Consider the following 17,236-nt stretch of genomic DNA (forward strand, 5'->3'; position numbering starts at 1 on the left):
CCAAGGTCCCTATCACATGATCCTCGACCCCGACCGCCGGAGGCGGGGGAGGAGGGGGTAGGCGCCATTCTTGGGGTGCCCCGTCAACTAGAGGATTTGGACAACGGAGGAGGGGGGAGCCCCCCTGTTGACGCGCGCCCGTGGACACCCGCGCGGCCTCCTGCCGCGCCACTGAACTCCCAGGCGGCTGTGGACCACCGGAACGCTCCGGAACCCAGGGATGGGCCCGTAATTACCTTGATGCCAACAAGAACTGGGTAACCTACCCCCACTGGGCTGCCATCCACCCCACAGCACTGGTGATCAGCGGCCCACTGCCCCCGGAACCTACAGGAGCGCGGCGCCATCTTCCCCGGACCCATGGGGAAAACAAGGGGCTCACAGATGACTGCTGTCCCTGAAACAGCCATTGAGAAGATGCCACACGCGGGGACCGGGACGCAAGCCAACACGCCGCTTACGGACCCCACGTTATCGGCGAAACTGGACCAGGTACTAGCGGCTATTGAGATGTCCCGACTCTCAATGGAAGAACGGTTGGGTGTCCTGACGACAGACATCAGCCTGATTCGCGCCGACCATCGTAAGTTGGCGGATAGAGTGAAGGAGGGAGAATGGGCCGTGGCCACACTGCAACCCACGGTGAAAGCGCAGGAGGCGGACATGAAGGAGGTCATACGCCGCGTGACGGCCCTCGAGGAACGCGCAATTGATTTGGAGGGGCGCTCGAGACGGTGTAACATCCGCGTCCTGGGTCTGCCGGAGGGGATTGAGAACTCGGACCCTTTGACCTACATGGAATCATGGATCAGATCGTTCACCCCTGAGTCAGAACGCTCAGCATTCTTCTCTATCGAGAGAGCCCACAGGGTCCCTGCTCGGAAACCCCAGTCAGGCCTCCCTCCACGCCCCATGCTCGCCAAATTCCTGCACTTCCGAGACCGCGATGCGGTGCTCCGAGCGGCCCGGACGGCGGGCCCCCTGCAGGTGGAGGACCAACAGGTCATGGTATTCCCAGATTATGCCCGAGAAGTCCAGCAGCAACGATCCAACTTTCTGGAGGTTAAAAGACGCCTTCGCGCAAATGGTCTCCAGTACTCATTGTTGTTCCCGGCCCGCCTCAAAGTGCTACACAAAGGGAAGGTCATATTCTTCACCACGGCGGAGGAGGCACGGGATTGGACGGAGTTTCATTGCCCACTGATCCCTAAACCCGGACCCCAGCGAACGCACAACAACGAATCGCGACGATCCAGAAGACGGGACACGAACCATACCCAGACAGGCCCCTCCAAAAACCAGCCATCCTCCCACTCGGGCTCACCGGACCTCACGCAAATCATGCAGGAGAGGCGAGACGCCCTACGAGCGGTGACCGAACTACATACTTCACCCCTCGCATCGGACCTGGAATGCCAACCGCACCTATTCACACCTGAGAAAGACCGGGACAGTGATGGCACAATGTCAGGGTTTGGCCCAATCTCTTCCCCCCTCATTGCAACACACACATTGGACGCTACCCTGGCTGGACACCCTGACGCCTCTTCGTGATGGGCGGAAGACAGCTGCTGTATCCTCTTTTCTTGGTTACCTAATGTACTATACGATGTTTGTGAGCCAAGACTGCATAACCAGATAACTGTATGCGCTTGCGTGCGATAGTCATATCTCCTACAAAAGCCCGATCCGCGCACAAGCTTGGCAGACACACGCTGCCACCCCCACAGGATTCTGTTGTAACTCTCCCCTCGTGGGACACTAGTTTGGGTATGCCACCTCCGGTGACATATCCCCAGTATTGGGACTGTTGCCCACACATGGTTCTCCCTGTTGTTATCCCCGTTAGTCCCCCCCCCCCTACGCTTCAGGAAGCATGGCGAGCAGGAGCACACACGAATCACAAGACCCTGGTGGCTTCGGGAAATGCAAGGGAGCCCCATCCACAAACACGACACCCTAGTAATGGCGATCTCACGGCCGGATGTTAACGTGCTCACACTGAATGTACAGGGTCTACACACACCCAACAAACGCTACTCTGTTTACTCCTACATTAAGCGTATGTCAGCCAGTATTGCACTTCTTCAGGAGACACATATTAACGCTACTGAACTAGGCCGGTTACAGACCAAGTGGCGGGGGACCTTTTGTGCCACACAATACTCAGCATTTGCGCGCGGCACCTTAATATGGGTTAGACCAGGCACCCCCTTCCGAGTGCTCAGGCGGGTGGTAGACAGTGAGGGCAGATATGCATTTCTGGAGGGGATTTTAGACTGACAGGGGATCCTCCTAGGCAGCATTTACGCCCCTAACACAGAGCAGGACAAATTCTGGGACCACCTCACAGAAGTCTTAGCCCAATTCACCACGGTCCCATGGGTGTTGGGGGGTGACTACAATTGCACGCTGGACCCTACTCTGGACCAATCACACCCCCCCCGCACACTCCCCAGTCCCTCGACAAGCGGAACTCTTTAGAGCTTGGACCACACGCTGGGCGCTTACGGACGCATGGCGACACTTACATCCACTGACCCGCATCTACTCATTCCACTCGATACCTCACAACCTTCGGGTCCGCCTAGACAGATTCCTATGCTCCACGCCAATCCTCCCTAAGGTCACATCTTCGGACTACCTGGGCCGGATCCTCTCGGATCATGATGCTCACATCTTGCGTTTGACCTTTCGCCCCCACACCCACCAGTCCCCACTTGGCGTCTCCCCAGAGACTGCCTGTCAGACCTGGTCTTTAGAGACACACACAAAACTAGCATACAAGATTACTTTTCACACAACACGAACACGGCATCGTCGGCACTGGTGGAGTGGGATGTATTTAAAGTAGTGGCACGGGGGAATGCATTAAAGAGATTGCAGGGGCTCGCCGCACATTGGAACAGACACTCCTGACCTCGGAACGGCGTCTAGCTGCACTCACTAAGCGAACCGATGACTCGGAGGAACACACCGTACTCACGGCCGAGGCGAAGGCAATCTATCAGACCGCCTGTGCCGATCTTCGGAAATACAATTTCAGGGCCTATGCCTCCAGAGTTCACAAGGACAGGGACAAAACGGGAGCGATGCTCGCCTGGATGGCGAAGCAGGACACCGAAATCAAGCCAATCACGGATATTATCAACCCGGAGGGTGTGCTGGTGCAATCTCAAGTCGAGATTCTCCGGGCGTTCCAATGCTATTACGCACAAGTGTACGGAGCCCCGACCCGTCACTCCCCATCGCTCGTGGATCACTTCCTAGACCCACTGACGTTACCCACGATATCGGATGCAGATAGGCGTACGCTCGACGCTAAGATAGTACCCTCAGATATCACCCAAGCGATGCGTGCCCTGTCTCGGAATAAAGCACCGGGACTCGACGGCTTACCACTAGAATACTACTCGACGTTTTCTCCCCTGATGGTACCTCGATTGGCTCGGATGTTTGAGGCGTCCCTTCATTTGGGACGGCTGCCCCAGTCACTACGAGAATCCGTGATTGTTACCTTTCCCAAACCCCACAGGGACCCACTCCACATGGGATCGTACCGCCCGATCACTCTCCTGTCAGCAGACTGTAAGATTCTCGGGAAGATCCTAGCTGACAGATATGCCCAGGTCATACGCCCACTGGTCCACCCGGACCAATGTGGCTTTGTTCCGGGGCGGAACACCTCCCAAAATCTCCGCCGAGTCTTCCATGTCCAGGATCAGGTACGCAACAGATTCCCCCGCGCCACCTGCCTCATTATGGATCTGGAAAAGGCGTTCGACACTCACCTGGCCATTCCTCTTCTCGGTCCTGCGTCGCCTCAACGTAGGCCCAACACTCATGGCGTACACACGCCTTCTGTACACCGATCTGACAACGCGAGTACGGATAGGGAAACACATCTCGTCTGCATTTGAGGTTCAACGAGGCAGGAGACAGGGGTGCCCCCTATCACCTCTTTTATTTGCCCTGGCCGTCGAACCGCTGGTGGTTAGACTACGCCAGGAAGGAATATATTGGGGCACCCCGCTCGTGGACGGTACTCATTGAGTCTCTATGTACGCAGATGACCTCCTCATATACGTCCGGGACATCGAGACTGACCTAACCCCCATAGGGGTGGCTCTCGCTGAATTCGCGGACGCCTCGGGACTCCAGGTGAACTGGGACAAGTCCACGATTTATCCCTTCCATCAGAGCCTACCTCCCCGGGACGTTGAACTGGGGACCCATAGACGCTCATGGTCCGCGGAAGCCCCCCGGTACCTTGGTGTCCGCCTGTACCACTCTCCAGCGGACATCTTTGAGGGTAATCACCGTAGAACACTCGCTAGCCTACGCCCGACTGTCACCTTCTGGAATAAACTCCTGTTAGCCCCAATAGGGCGGATAGCCCTGGCGAAAATGGTGATGCTTCCCCGACTCCTCTACCACTTCACTAACTTACCGGTGGTGCCACCCAGGTCCTTTTTCCGGGACCTCGACTTCCTCCTGGGTACCCTTATTTGGGGCGCCGGCCGACATAGGGTGGCCCTGAAAACCCTCCAACTTCCTACAACACAAGGTGGGCTCGGAGCTCCCTCCTTTGAATCCTATTTCCTGGCGGCGCAGCTCCAATGGCTGTCGTATTGGACGGCGGACCGTCACACCCAGGAGACGTTTACTGCGACTGGCAGAATCACAACCCCGGAACTCACCCGGCTTCTCCTCCCGGGCACCAAGCCCCGGCGAACATACTCCCTGCAAGTCACAATAGCGCGCCAGTGTATGATGTGGATCCACCGGATGTCCCCAGGCAGACCCCCATACTCCCCGCTGCTGCCCTTGATAGGCTGCCCCAGACAGGACTCTTATTTCACAGCTTCAATGCTAACTGAATGGACGCAATGTGCCATCACGGACTTGGAGTCGCTCTTTGAGGGGGGTCAGCTGAAACCAATCGACCGACTGGTCGCTGAGTACGAACTCCCCCCGGGTCAATTCCTCCGATATCGACAGTTGCTCGAGGGACTCCGTCCCTACTATAATCTCCAGGCCGGCGAGCCTGATACGCATCCAGTAATACACACTATCCTACATATGGGAGTGGGGCGCCACTTGGTCATCTGGCTGTATAAATCGATCCGGGAACTCTCGCACGCCCCCCTGACAACCTTACGGGCCACATGGGAGGAAGACATCGGACGTGCACTACACGACTCTGAGTGGACCAGAGCGCTTGAAGCCCCAAAACGCGTCTCCAGGAATGCCCGCTTCAAAAACATTCAATACTATATTCTACACAGGGAATACCTCACCCCAGCACGCCTGCAAAGGTTCTACCCATCGACACAATTCCTATGCCCCAGATGTCGCTCCCCCGACGCAAATTTTCGTCACATGTTTTGGAGCTGTCCCGACCTACACTCCCTATGGCAAACGGTGCACGACACACTGGCAGATATCACAGGCCTCACAACACTAGCCTCCTGAGAATCCAGCGCGCTAGGCATTTTTCACGTCCCTAAGCGAGCACCGGTGCACAGACGTTTTCTGTCCTTAGCGCTGCTACTGGCGAAAAGATGCATAGTCATGCACTGGCGGACCCCAGAGGGTCCCCCCATAGCGGCATGGACGGGGGCAGTCTGTAAGTGGGCGGTGGCGGAGGAGGATGCCCTTAGAGAGGAGGAGGCTAGAGGTGCGCGAAAAAATCCCATCTCTATGGAATGGGCCATGCTCCTTCATGGCTTCCGGCAGTCCTTGCACACAGTAGACCCACCTACACCCCCCCTCCCCCATCCGAGAGAGCCCTTAGTCCTTGACTGCTGCCCACCATCCCAGTATCGAACCCCGGTGCTTCACACTCCCTCGTCGCCGCCCCGCTACCATGTCACCCGTCCTGCTACTCACATGAGTGGGAGGCCCCCACCTCCCGATCGCCCAACCTCACTGTGAGTACATACTGGGGATCCCCTTGCCTCCCGACACCTGACGCCCGTTCTCTCTCACTATGATCTTGCTAGCGCCTTTATGCTTTCCCCCCACAGTTCAGTCCCCCCCGTTACCTGGTAACGCCGCTGTGTGAACGGTACAGATCCCGACCCTATGCCCTAGAGGCGGGAATTCACACACCCACTGTTATTCTTCGTACCCCCCTGCGAAGCACGTTAACTGTATCCCTGCCTGAAATCATATGTGATTGATCTGTACTGTTTAATGGAGGAAGAGCCTGATTACACCAGTTTATATATAGAAATGTTGCGAGCATGGCTGACCGTGGCTGAATGTTGACGCCACGCCAGCAGATGATCCGCCTTGTGCCCACCTTCTATGATGCAACAATAAAAACAATTTACAAAAAAAAAAAAGTAGGAGAAAGATCTTCCTCCCATGGTGGTTTTTCGGATGCGTGGAATCGCGGCGAGGGCTTGATTGGACGATCTTAGTTGGCGGGTGGGGGTGTAAAAGGTTAGGCGCGTGTTGAGGAATTTGGGTCCTAGGTCGTAGAGGGCTTTGTGCGCGTGGGTGAGGAGACGCAACGTTATTCTCTTGTTGACGGGGAGCCAATGAAGGTCTCTCAGGTGGCCGGAAATGTGATTGTGGCGGGGTAAGTCTAGGATGAGTCTGGCTGAGGCGTTCTGAATGCGTTGGAGTTTTTTCTGTAATTTGGCTGTGGTTCCGGCGTAGAGGGTGTTTCCGTAGTCCAGTCGGCTAGTGACAAGTGCATGGGTAACCGTCTTTCTTGTTTCGGTGGGGATCCATTGGAAGATCTTTTTGAGCATACGCAAGATGTTAAAGCATGATGATGAGATGGCGTTGACTTGTCTGGTCATCGAGAGGGAGGAGTCTAGGATGAATCCTAGGTTGCGAGCATGGTCCGTTGGTTTGGGCGCGTTGCCTAGGGCTGGTGGCCACCATGAGTCGTCCCATGCAGAGGGGGATGATCCTAGGATGAGGACTTCCGTCTTGTCGGAGTTCAGTTTTAAACGACTATTCTTCATCCATTCGGCTACGTCTTTCATCCCTTCATGTAAGTTGGTTTTGGCGGTGTTTGGGTCTTTGGTGAGGGAGAGGATCAGCTGTGTGTCATCAGCGTAGGAGATGATGTTGTGGTTGTGTTGGCGTGCGATGGATGCAAGGGGGCTCATGTAGACGTTGAAGAGGGTGGGGCTGAGCGATGATCCTTGTGGTACGCCACAGATAACTTCGGTGGCCTCTGATCTGAAGGGGGGGAGGCGGACTCTCTGGGTTCTTCCGGCGAGGAATGAGATGATCCAATCCAATGCTTTTCCTTGTATCCCGACGTTGCGGAGGCGTTGTACAAGGGTGCTATGACAGACCGTGTCGAATGCTGCGGAGAGGTCCAGGAGGATAAGGGCAGCTGTTTCCCCGTTGTCGAGTAGTGTTCTGATGTCATCTGTGGCTGCGATGAGGGCGGTCTTGGTGCTGTGTTTGGCTCGGAAGCCGGACTGTGAGGGGTCGAGGGAGTCGTTGGACTCGAGGAAGGCGGCGAGCTGACTGTTGACGGTCTTCTCTATGACTTTGGCAGGGAAAGGGAGGAGCGAGATGGGGCGGTAGTTCTTAAGTTCAGTGGGGTCTGCTGTAGGTTTCTTCAGGAGGGCATAGAGTTCGGCATGTTTCCAGCTTTCCGGGAAGGTAGCGGTGTTGAGGGAACAGTTGATGATATCCCGGAGTTGGGGTGCTATGATAACAGGCATCAGACTCATGGCCCACCTTAAGGAGCATGAACAAGGGATAGTAAAGAGACCAAATCAGACGAGAAACTGTGTGAGACCTTTCTCGCCCAGACATAGACGAAAGGAAAACAGAACTAGAAAGTTCCTTGCCAACGTAAGAAACCATGCAGCGAGACCTTCAAAGAAGGATCCAGGCATCGGTCCCTATAGCCTAAGAGGAACGAAGTACCAAGGGTCAAAACAACATGACAATGGTAGAGCATACTCCCTGAACACACACCACAGTGGAAGCCACAACTTTTGACATTTCTCCCTGAAAGAGAAAACTACCCTAAATTCACACAGGAAAAAATTACCACAGAGAAAAAACAACTGCCATCGCGTTGTCTCGCTCTGGCCATATACCCAGTCGAAAAAAAGTGTCTCCAATTCTAGTGAGAAGGGAAAAATGGAGAGAAATCTAAACACTTCACAGAAATTTGTGTATAAATACAGTAAAAGACCTATGGTGCTAAAAGTATAGAAAGCATGCTTTCCAAAAGAAAATATGGGTAAACCGAGATCAAGAGCAGAATTTGAATTTATTTGAATAGTTTCTGCCCTGCTCTCTTCTGCATAGGGGCAATTGGTATGGATGCTTCAAACAAATTATGCAACACCTGTGGAACACTCATACTGCCCCCACCCCTGTGATATAATCAGTGGCATAAAAGAACTTGAGCCCCCCCCCCCCGGAAAGTGCAGGGAGGGGGCCCACACGCTCTAACCTCATTCAGAAGCTATCAGCCGCCACCCATGCACAGTGCCTGAGGGGGCCCCCTGAAGATCGGGGTCCCCACCACCCACACAGCGGGGCTGTTCCACCACTGGATATATTGCTAACTAAGCACCAATTATGCTGCAGAAGAGAACGGAGTTCTGACGAGCTGATTTTGTGGACATGCACTTGAGACACAAACAATTAATCGATCTAACAAGCAGGACCCCACACTATATGAAGGTAGGACAGAAGAGGCTTCAGTACAAGCTAGCTTCCTACCAACTGCTCTACCAGTTGTTATTCCTGTTCCTAAATGACAGTGTTGACTGGGAACATAATTAAAAAAAATTGTTTAATTCTATATTTTATATGGGGCAGTTGTGCCCACACAACATATAGGTTATAACATACTGTATCCAAAGTTAAAGACCTGAAGAAGAAAGTAGCAATAAAATGTTTCACTTGTTTCTTAAATGGTAACTTCCTAGAATGGAACTACAAAAAGAGGCATTCAGTAGACATAGATATTTATTGTAAATGTACAAGTGCTTCATTCTAGGAGTATGGAAACATAAAAAATAAAAACCAGTAGTCTCACATGAGTATCCTGCACACAAGTAACAGCTGTCTTTCATTCTCAGGACTTAATACCAATATGATTTTCTTTGCCTGCGGGTCTCTACAATTCCCATCTTGTCCATAATTTCTTCTTGAAATGTCTTCAAAGAAGGTACGTAGGTGTTTTCTAAGGTGTCATCCACAGATGTATCTTTAGGGCCATCTTAAAAAATATAAACAACAGAAGCATGTTACGGTGTAAGGGACATCATTTGACACAAATGCCAGAAAGCATGCTGGAAAAGATACATACATACCAATTATTTTATTAGTAATCAATTGTCCACTCATTAATCAGCTTTAAATTGCTGTACTGACTCCAAGAAGGAAATAACAGGCTGACAGACATTTATGTAGTAGAAAGTTGCAAGCTTCGCATCCATATGATGATTATTTGTATTATTGTTTAGATCTGATGGCACCAGTTACCCCAGGAATCTCACATTCCAGCCTGTGTACCAAGGTCTGGATGGATTTTGTGATGGTTGTCTCTAGTAGACCCTTTTGCTCCTGAAACTTATGTCTTTTTTAGCCTCCTGAGAATTTGGCTTAGCTACTCTGTTAGTTGCCTTCTACCTTGCAAGAGCTCCAGCTTTCCTCCTGGACTCTCAGCAAATGTTATGAGCTAATGGGTGCCTGTTCCCCGCATCCTGGGGATAAATAAGGCTGCAGCAGGGATTCCAATAGAATTAGTGAAAGACCAAATGCTTATAATTCCAAAGAAAATTAAGAAAATATAAAGAAAGGCCTTATCACAATGCGTCTTCCATATGGTATGGGAATGCCCAAGAATAGGAAAATATTGGAAAAAGCTATTGGGATGATTGGGTAGAAAGGATTAGTAACGCTAATGGTTATTTCAAAGACAAAAAGCCCAACAGGAGAGATTTTTTTTTTTTTTTTAATACTACACTTGTATTAGCTAAAGTGGCTATAGCTATGACCTGGAAGCCTCCTTCAGCACCACAGTGAACTCAGTGGTTCCAATGGCTTAAAAGAAAATGGGCAGAAGTCGAAAGCATACCACAGAAAGGAAAAAAGAGGCCAAAGGAAAAACCTATGATAAGTGAGTGGCATGAAATTATGCAGAACCTTCGACAGGAGAAGACAGATGAAAAGATGTACATTATAGCCCAAATCGATTTCAAGAATACCCAAATGCAGTCTACCCTTCATATAAACTATGCATGAAACACACCATATAGATTCTTCAAATAAAGCTAAATAGAGTTGCATTAAGAAAGAACCATTTGGGGACCTGACGTTTTGCTCCATACCCGAGGAGTGTCTGGTAGCCTCCCCCACCCCCACCGCCTTCTCATATCCTCTCGCCTAGATCCATAAGGTGGAAGAGTTGTAAAACGGACATGAGTATAATAATAAAAGGAGCCTAAGTCAAGCAAAGCCAATGACAGTAAAGTAAAAGGAAACACCGTAAAGAAAATCTCTAATGAGATATTTTTTGTAATTACTTATTCATTCTTAATTGAGGACAGTAGGGGCATATAGAATCCAAGGGGTGGGGTGGGGTGAATGTGTAAATAATGGTTGTGGCGTCACGGTGCCGGGGTGATTGGTTAGGCCAGTGCCTCATCTGTAATTGCCGGCCGCATCTCCATTGAGCCCTCGAGCCCCACCACTGGGCAACGGCTGGAGCCCGCAAAAACAGACACTAATAAAATGACAAAGGTAGTAGTGGACTAGATATCGCACCTCGTATTAACAAACACAAGATAGTGGGCACACAGTAATGACTGAAAAGTGCATACAATTTGGGTTGTCCACACCCTACTACCAAAGGTGTGAATTACTAGTCGGAGCTAAAGATCCAATGTGACAACATGGAAAGAATTGGGGAAAGCCACAGCACTCATTATATAATTACAGAAAACATATAATGTCCAAACTGTAAGGACTTGTGTTAGGTAGAAAATTTCCTTTATTTGTGGATATACATGATTGAGGTATTCTTCTGTACATTCATGTTCCACCAATACAAATTCTTCAATTCCCAATAGTGGCTAACATTAATACCAAGGTGTATTGGTGGAACATGAACGTACAGCGCTTCAGCCTGGGAACACCAGTATTTCCTGTTTACATTTCATGTCTTACTTATTCTTGAATTTCCTGAGAGTACTTTTTTTTTTTAAGATGCCGTGTTTGTGTAGTTTTTTTCACGCAATATGTTATCCATGTACAGTGCATAAAGTAACAAGCATTGGCAAAGCCAATAGGTCTCGCTTTTGGGACCTTAGAAGTATTAACTGTTGCATGGTTAAACACTTATAAGGTCCGAAAGGCGAAACCTATTGGCTATGCCAATGCTTGATGTTGCATGTTGGGACTTGAGGTCCTATTTAACACATTTTCAAGCCAATACTACAAATCTCAAAATTCAAAAAGGTTTCTAACAGGTATAAGGTAGTCCCACGTGGAACTAGGAGCCTTTGTATTTTCTCTGACCCAAGAGTGGCCTCTTAGTGATTACTCTGTTTAAGTTTATCGATGTCTACTGTTAAAGGTAATAGTGTTCCCAAGATAACAGGAAGCCTGTGTTGTCCTCTTTCTACACCAATTATTACGAAGCTCGTTGACAGCCGTGTGACCAGCCCATTCCAGGAGACATTTAACTGATTGAAGTGTGGACCAATCATGAAAGGCCACATCTTTTAGATGGCCCGCCCCTTAAAAAAAAAAGTTGCTGTGGTTTAATCGGAAAATAGTGTACAGGAAGCGTAAATGTCGTTGCCTGCACGTTTCCGGACAGCAGCCGCTTTGCATCCTGCTAAGTTTACTAGAAAGATTGGCGGGATGTCCAACCCTCTCTGTGACTACAAATAAACCAATCATTCTGAAATAGTGGTTTGTTGAGTTTTCACTGCTATATCAGACCGGAAAACAATGTAAAAGTCAAATACGTTTTTTTCTGTATTGAGCATAAGAATATACTTTGAGTTAAGAAAGAAAAAAAATAATTGGGTCAACGAAAAAAAATAAATGGAAAGTTTTTAATTTTATTGTGTGCAAGTGTAATACTTTCAGTAGCATATTTTTAAACTTTTGAAGCATGCTCTTTCCTTGTCATTAAATAAATGCTTCGAAACGACTTGCATTGCTGTCCTTTGCCTCCATTTGCCAATTCATCTGGAATTCACTTTTATTGTCCCTTATCTAGGTTTGCAAAAGATGGCTCCCTATTTCCTCCTGAGGGCGATACCATGTTTGATATGTGTCTGGGTTTGCAATTTTTGCAGCTCGATTGCCTGCCACATAAGGCGTAAAATAATAACTAGCGATATGTTTTTCTTGTTAGTATCACACCGAACGACAAAAGAATATAAGCTTGAAGGTGGGGATTTGAAGATCTCCCCCCCTTCCTCAGAGTCTGATGGTAGAGTCTACTCAAAACCCTGCCCATGGTGTGCTCCAGAAGTGTTTTGTAGTCTCTTTGGTGACGCTACCAGTGTGTGTGAAGGAAGGACTGCTGGAATCATGGGGGCCGGGGAAGGTAATGGTTTGTTTTATTTTATTCAATTCCCTTGATGCTGAGCAATAAAACTTTGGTAACAAGCCTAATTTAAAACATGTATTCTTTTTTTAAAGCCCTGGTGAGGAAACGTTAAGTGAAGGGATAAAAGTGCAAGGTCTGTAATGAATGGCAACAGTGATCTCACTGGAGAGCCATGGTTATTAAGTGAACAAACCCGCGAGTGGTGCACGTGCGTGCGCCACAGCGAGACATCTGGTTTCAATTATCGCGCCCACGTCTGGGCACGATAATTCAAACCAGATGGTGCCTGTGCAGGTAACCGCACGCACTAGGCCGTGGGCGGAGCAAAGGCAGAACATGCGCCTGCCTTTGCCCAACTGTGTGCTGTCTTTGTTAAAAAGGTGCCCGAAAAGGCCAATAGCCTGGGACAAAACCAAAAGCACAAGCGTGTACGAGCATGTGGTGAGATTTCTAAAGTCCTTACATAAAGTCGAGCAAAGCAGCGCATGCGCGCTGCGACAGGCTCGACCTAAAAAGAGGTGCCTCTATATATCTGTGTGAGTTCAGGTTGTGGGTGATTGTTTATAAAGGGCCAGGATTAAAAGCAGCAAAATTAGGGCCAATGGCAAAGTGAATGTCTCACATTGCCAGACAGTAGGTCATAAAGGTGTTCGGAATACAAGATCATCCTAAACGTGGCCTCACTGCAGAGCGCACAGAGCAATGGTCAGTGGTGCCAGTTGTGAATGTGCTTCTATGCAAGTGTGTGAAGAAGGTACACAGCTGTTGATATATTGCCAGGGCAAAAGATAAAGAAAAGACAGAGCCTGCAGTGGAGTGGGTGCACTGTGTGTGGGGGGTGCAGGTAAGGACATGCAAAGAAATGTGTGTGGGAGAGAGTGAAAAGAGGGTCCGAAAGAGGAAAGTGATGAAGTATGGGATATGTAGATTGAGGGTTTCAGGAAGATATCTGGAAAAAAAGGGTGCAAGTCTGAGAGACTGCAGAAAAAAGTGGTCGTTGAGAACTGGAGTGATTAAGGCATTCTGAAGACCACTATCCCTTCCTCAGACATTAATGTTTAAATCATAGTTTGCGTAAAATGTTTAAATGATTTCATATGTGTGTGTATATGGGTATAGATCAATCGCATGTACGCACAATCTTCATGACTGCCCACTGTAGGTTGCCTCACCACTTTTCTGTGGGCCCTTGTGTGCCACCCCATCCAAAAATCACTGTTAGAGATGCCACTGAATGATGATTAATCAATACACGAAAACAAATTAAAACACAGATATAGGAACACTACAGTGGCAAACACTAAAGAATATGGCAGCTGAGAAAAGCAAACTGTACAGAGGAATATACAACAGAATACTTGAAACATAGCGATGACCAATTTGAAATACACATGTTAACATTTACGGAATGCCGAACTGCATGAGGGATAAGAATGTATTGAATTATTGTGCAATGTGAATTGAATGTATGTAAAGAACCAGTGACTAAATCTGTGTAAACTGAAAAAGAATAAAAAACAATAAACAGATGGTTTAACAAGCATTGGTAAAGCCATTAGGTCACACCTATGCGAGAGCTATTGGCTTGCCAATGTATTTTAGCCATGTTGTGGAGCAGCGCGGCTGCTGTGCAGCATCACTTAAAGTAAAGAAAAAAAGAAACTCAGAAGCATTTATTTTTACCTTGCTGCATATAGCACTTCGTTTTAATAACTCTTAGTCATGCTGCACATCAGCCAAGCTGTTCTACAATATGTCTAAAACGACATAAGGAAAGCCAGTAGATGTCACATAGGCAAGTCCTACAAGGTTTGCCATTGTTTGTTTGTGAAAAGTTTAGAACTCACACATTTTTGGCTCATTTGAGAAGGGAAGAATTGAGTTTCATCTGCCTTAAGCGAGGGAGAAGCGATGAATGACTCTTAGAAAGGGGAAGGCTTCTGCTAAGACGCAGGACACAGTCATGTTTACATACAGGACAAGCGGATCACACAAAGGTACGCAGTGTCTAGAGTTCAGAGAAAATACATACACACTGTGTGCAGAACACACATGTTTACGCTGCATAGAGCGCAGAATCTATATTCATAAAGCATGCATGTAATACACAAGTGCACGGTGTATAGAATGCAGAGAAAATGGGCTTACATACAGGTTGCACAGAGCACACGTGCATAAGGTGCACAGAATGCAGAGAACGTATGTTTACATATAGTATGAGAAACAGGACAGGAAGAAGAAAATAAAGGAAGAAGCAGCAACACAATGGAAAGAAGAAAAAAAAAAATATATAGTATCTTAATCACAGCATCAACAGCAGCAGGAACCCAATAAGCTGAAGCCATCTGTACTTGGTCCATGCTCCAGAGGAAACAAGAGGAGGTAAAGCTGGACCGTGCTGCCTACTTAGGAGGCAACACAAAGATTGACAAACCCAACAAATGGTAGGAAATGGGCAGGCTCCAAGCCCCTTATTGTAAACAATATCTCTTGCAAGCGAGTGCGCATGCAGCACATGTGCCATCTCCAGTGACTGATAGTTGTTCAATAACTTGAAGGATTTCATAAATGATTTACAAACATGTTCAAGAACTTGCTAATGTTGGTGCAAATCCAGAACGCCAATGTTTACAGGTGGTCTCTTACGAACCTGATCAAGAAACAACGAAACATAACTACTAAAGATGCTCAATAGCATATTTATCACTTCACCGTCCATACAGATCTTTTAAAACAGATTCTTTAAAATGTTTCTATTGGGCATCTGTCATTTCAATGAAGACTACACTGGTGTAAGCTAGAGGATTGTAATATTCATCTTATGAAATACTGTTCTGTTCAGTACTATTTGACTCCAGCTCGCCCAGTTTAACCCCATTTTAAGGTCGAGCACAAATGAGGGGTTTGATTCCCAAAGGGTGAGCATTATGCCCATTGAATACAGCACTTACTGTTGAGCCATGTAAACCTTCAAAAGGATTAGAAAAGTGAATTCCACTGTAAGCTACGGATGTAATGCAGTCTGAAGTAGCTCACTCATGTAAATGTGTGCCCAAGTCTTTTCTGGCGCCATTAACCGTTTAAAAGATACTAGACATAATATCCCCTGAAGCAGTTGCATTGTCAAGCCATATCTACAAATCCACGCGAGTTAATGACTGCCCTCCTATCTGTGCTGGTGCCAAAAACAAGACAAACATCATAAATTATCTAGCTATCCTAAGACCGTTTAATACCATTACAATACCAAGTATGTAGCCCTGAAAGTCCAACCTCAAGCTGCTTGATAAATAACCAAAATGATCACAGCTGCGAGAAGGGCAAGCACGTTTTCTTGTTGAAGCACATAACATCTGTCCAAAACAAACATATACAACTGGCTCCTGATATGTGGGTGGAGCCAAAGCCCCCATATAGAGATACTCACATAATTATCTGGCGACAGCTGCGCTGTCAAGCCAGACTATGAAAAGGCATAATGAGTGTCAGGATATTAAACTGAGCAAGGGATTATGAGAGAAAGCAGGAAAGTTGCAACCGAAAAGGTAACACGAATGGAGATGCCAGTTTTTCATCAAGTACCACTCTATTGGCCAAGGGTAATTCAGCACATCGAGGCGTCACCGAAGAAGCCTGGGAAGTCAGTTGAAAGTCGATGTCTTGTATGGCGATGCACTTCAGTTTTGGAATAGCACAGGAGAAGCAAGATTTGTATTTTGCGTACCAGTTACGACATGTAAGAAGCCTGTAGGTATCTTGTAATGTATGACAGAAACAATAGTTTATGCCCAGCATTTATTTCTTTTATAGCAACTCTATTGTCTATTCTTGGTAAGGTTTTCTTCTACTCTACATTAATCTCTTGCAATCTGCATTACTTTGCTTCTCTGAATGTCACAGTTGACAAGCCGGGTGCGCACACAACTGCTGTGCAGCTAGCTCACAAATTTTAACTTTTCTGCATTTCACACAATGCCTGTATTCCACTTTGCACTTCTGAATTTTAGTTCTAGGTAGGTCTTTCAGAAGCAAATAATATGAATCAACTCTTCAAGTACTCACCAACCCACTGTTCAGGAATAATACCATCATCTCTCTGCTTCACAGGTTCAGGAATGATTCTGCCAGTCCGGACGGAAACTCTCACCCTTTCCCCCTCCTCTGTGTATCGCCATTCAATTGTTGCTGGTTTCCTGGTTTGAGGGGAACATTTATTTTTTGTTACAATTTCAGATATGTGCAATATCGGCAATGCATTTTTCTAAAATAAGAAAGCAAACTGCGCTCACGACACCGAGAAAGGCATACACACCTCACAGTACTTGGATCTGTGGGAATGACAAGTTCTGGAATGGGGTAACTGCATGTGCCAATGTAAATATCACAACTGTTTGCTTAAGCTTGAGTAGATGCCCATATCAAATGCATGGTTTTACCTACTGTTCCTTAAATAGAGCTATTCAGGATTGTATTAAACTGCATGACAATTATGGGATTTGCTGGCAAAAATAAAATCATATCAGCAACCTTTACATGGTCCAATACAATATAGAAATAAAGCCAATCGGTCTTGATTAAGTGAGATTTACTGGCTTTGCTATTGTTTTTTGTTATATTGCAAATGGCTGAAAGTAATGTACAAAACCTGTTTGAGACAGCCAGCGC

The 17,236-nt window shown here is 47.7% G+C and overlaps 1 protein-coding gene across 1 annotated transcript in view; it reads right to left on the bottom strand.

Moving 5' to 3' along the window:
* Positions 1-8,949: 8,949 nt before the first annotated feature.
* Positions 8,950-17,236, bottom strand: part of MRPL24 (mitochondrial ribosomal protein L24) — a 141,492-nt gene continuing 133,205 nt past the window's right edge. Inside the window, exons 5-6 of the mRNA XM_078666422.1 lie at positions 16,634-16,764; positions 8,950-9,220 (exon numbers count right to left, since the gene is read on the bottom strand). Coding sequence (XP_078522548.1) covers positions 9,084-9,220; positions 16,634-16,764 — 268 coding nt within the window. The 3' untranslated portion in view covers positions 8,950-9,083. The remainder of the gene's footprint in view (positions 9,221-16,633; positions 16,765-17,236) is intronic.

The sequence above is a fragment of the Lissotriton helveticus genome, chromosome 11 (assembly GCF_964261635.1).
Source record: "Lissotriton helveticus chromosome 11, aLisHel1.1, whole genome shotgun sequence".
Lineage (NCBI taxonomy): Eukaryota > Metazoa > Chordata > Amphibia > Caudata > Salamandridae > Lissotriton > Lissotriton helveticus.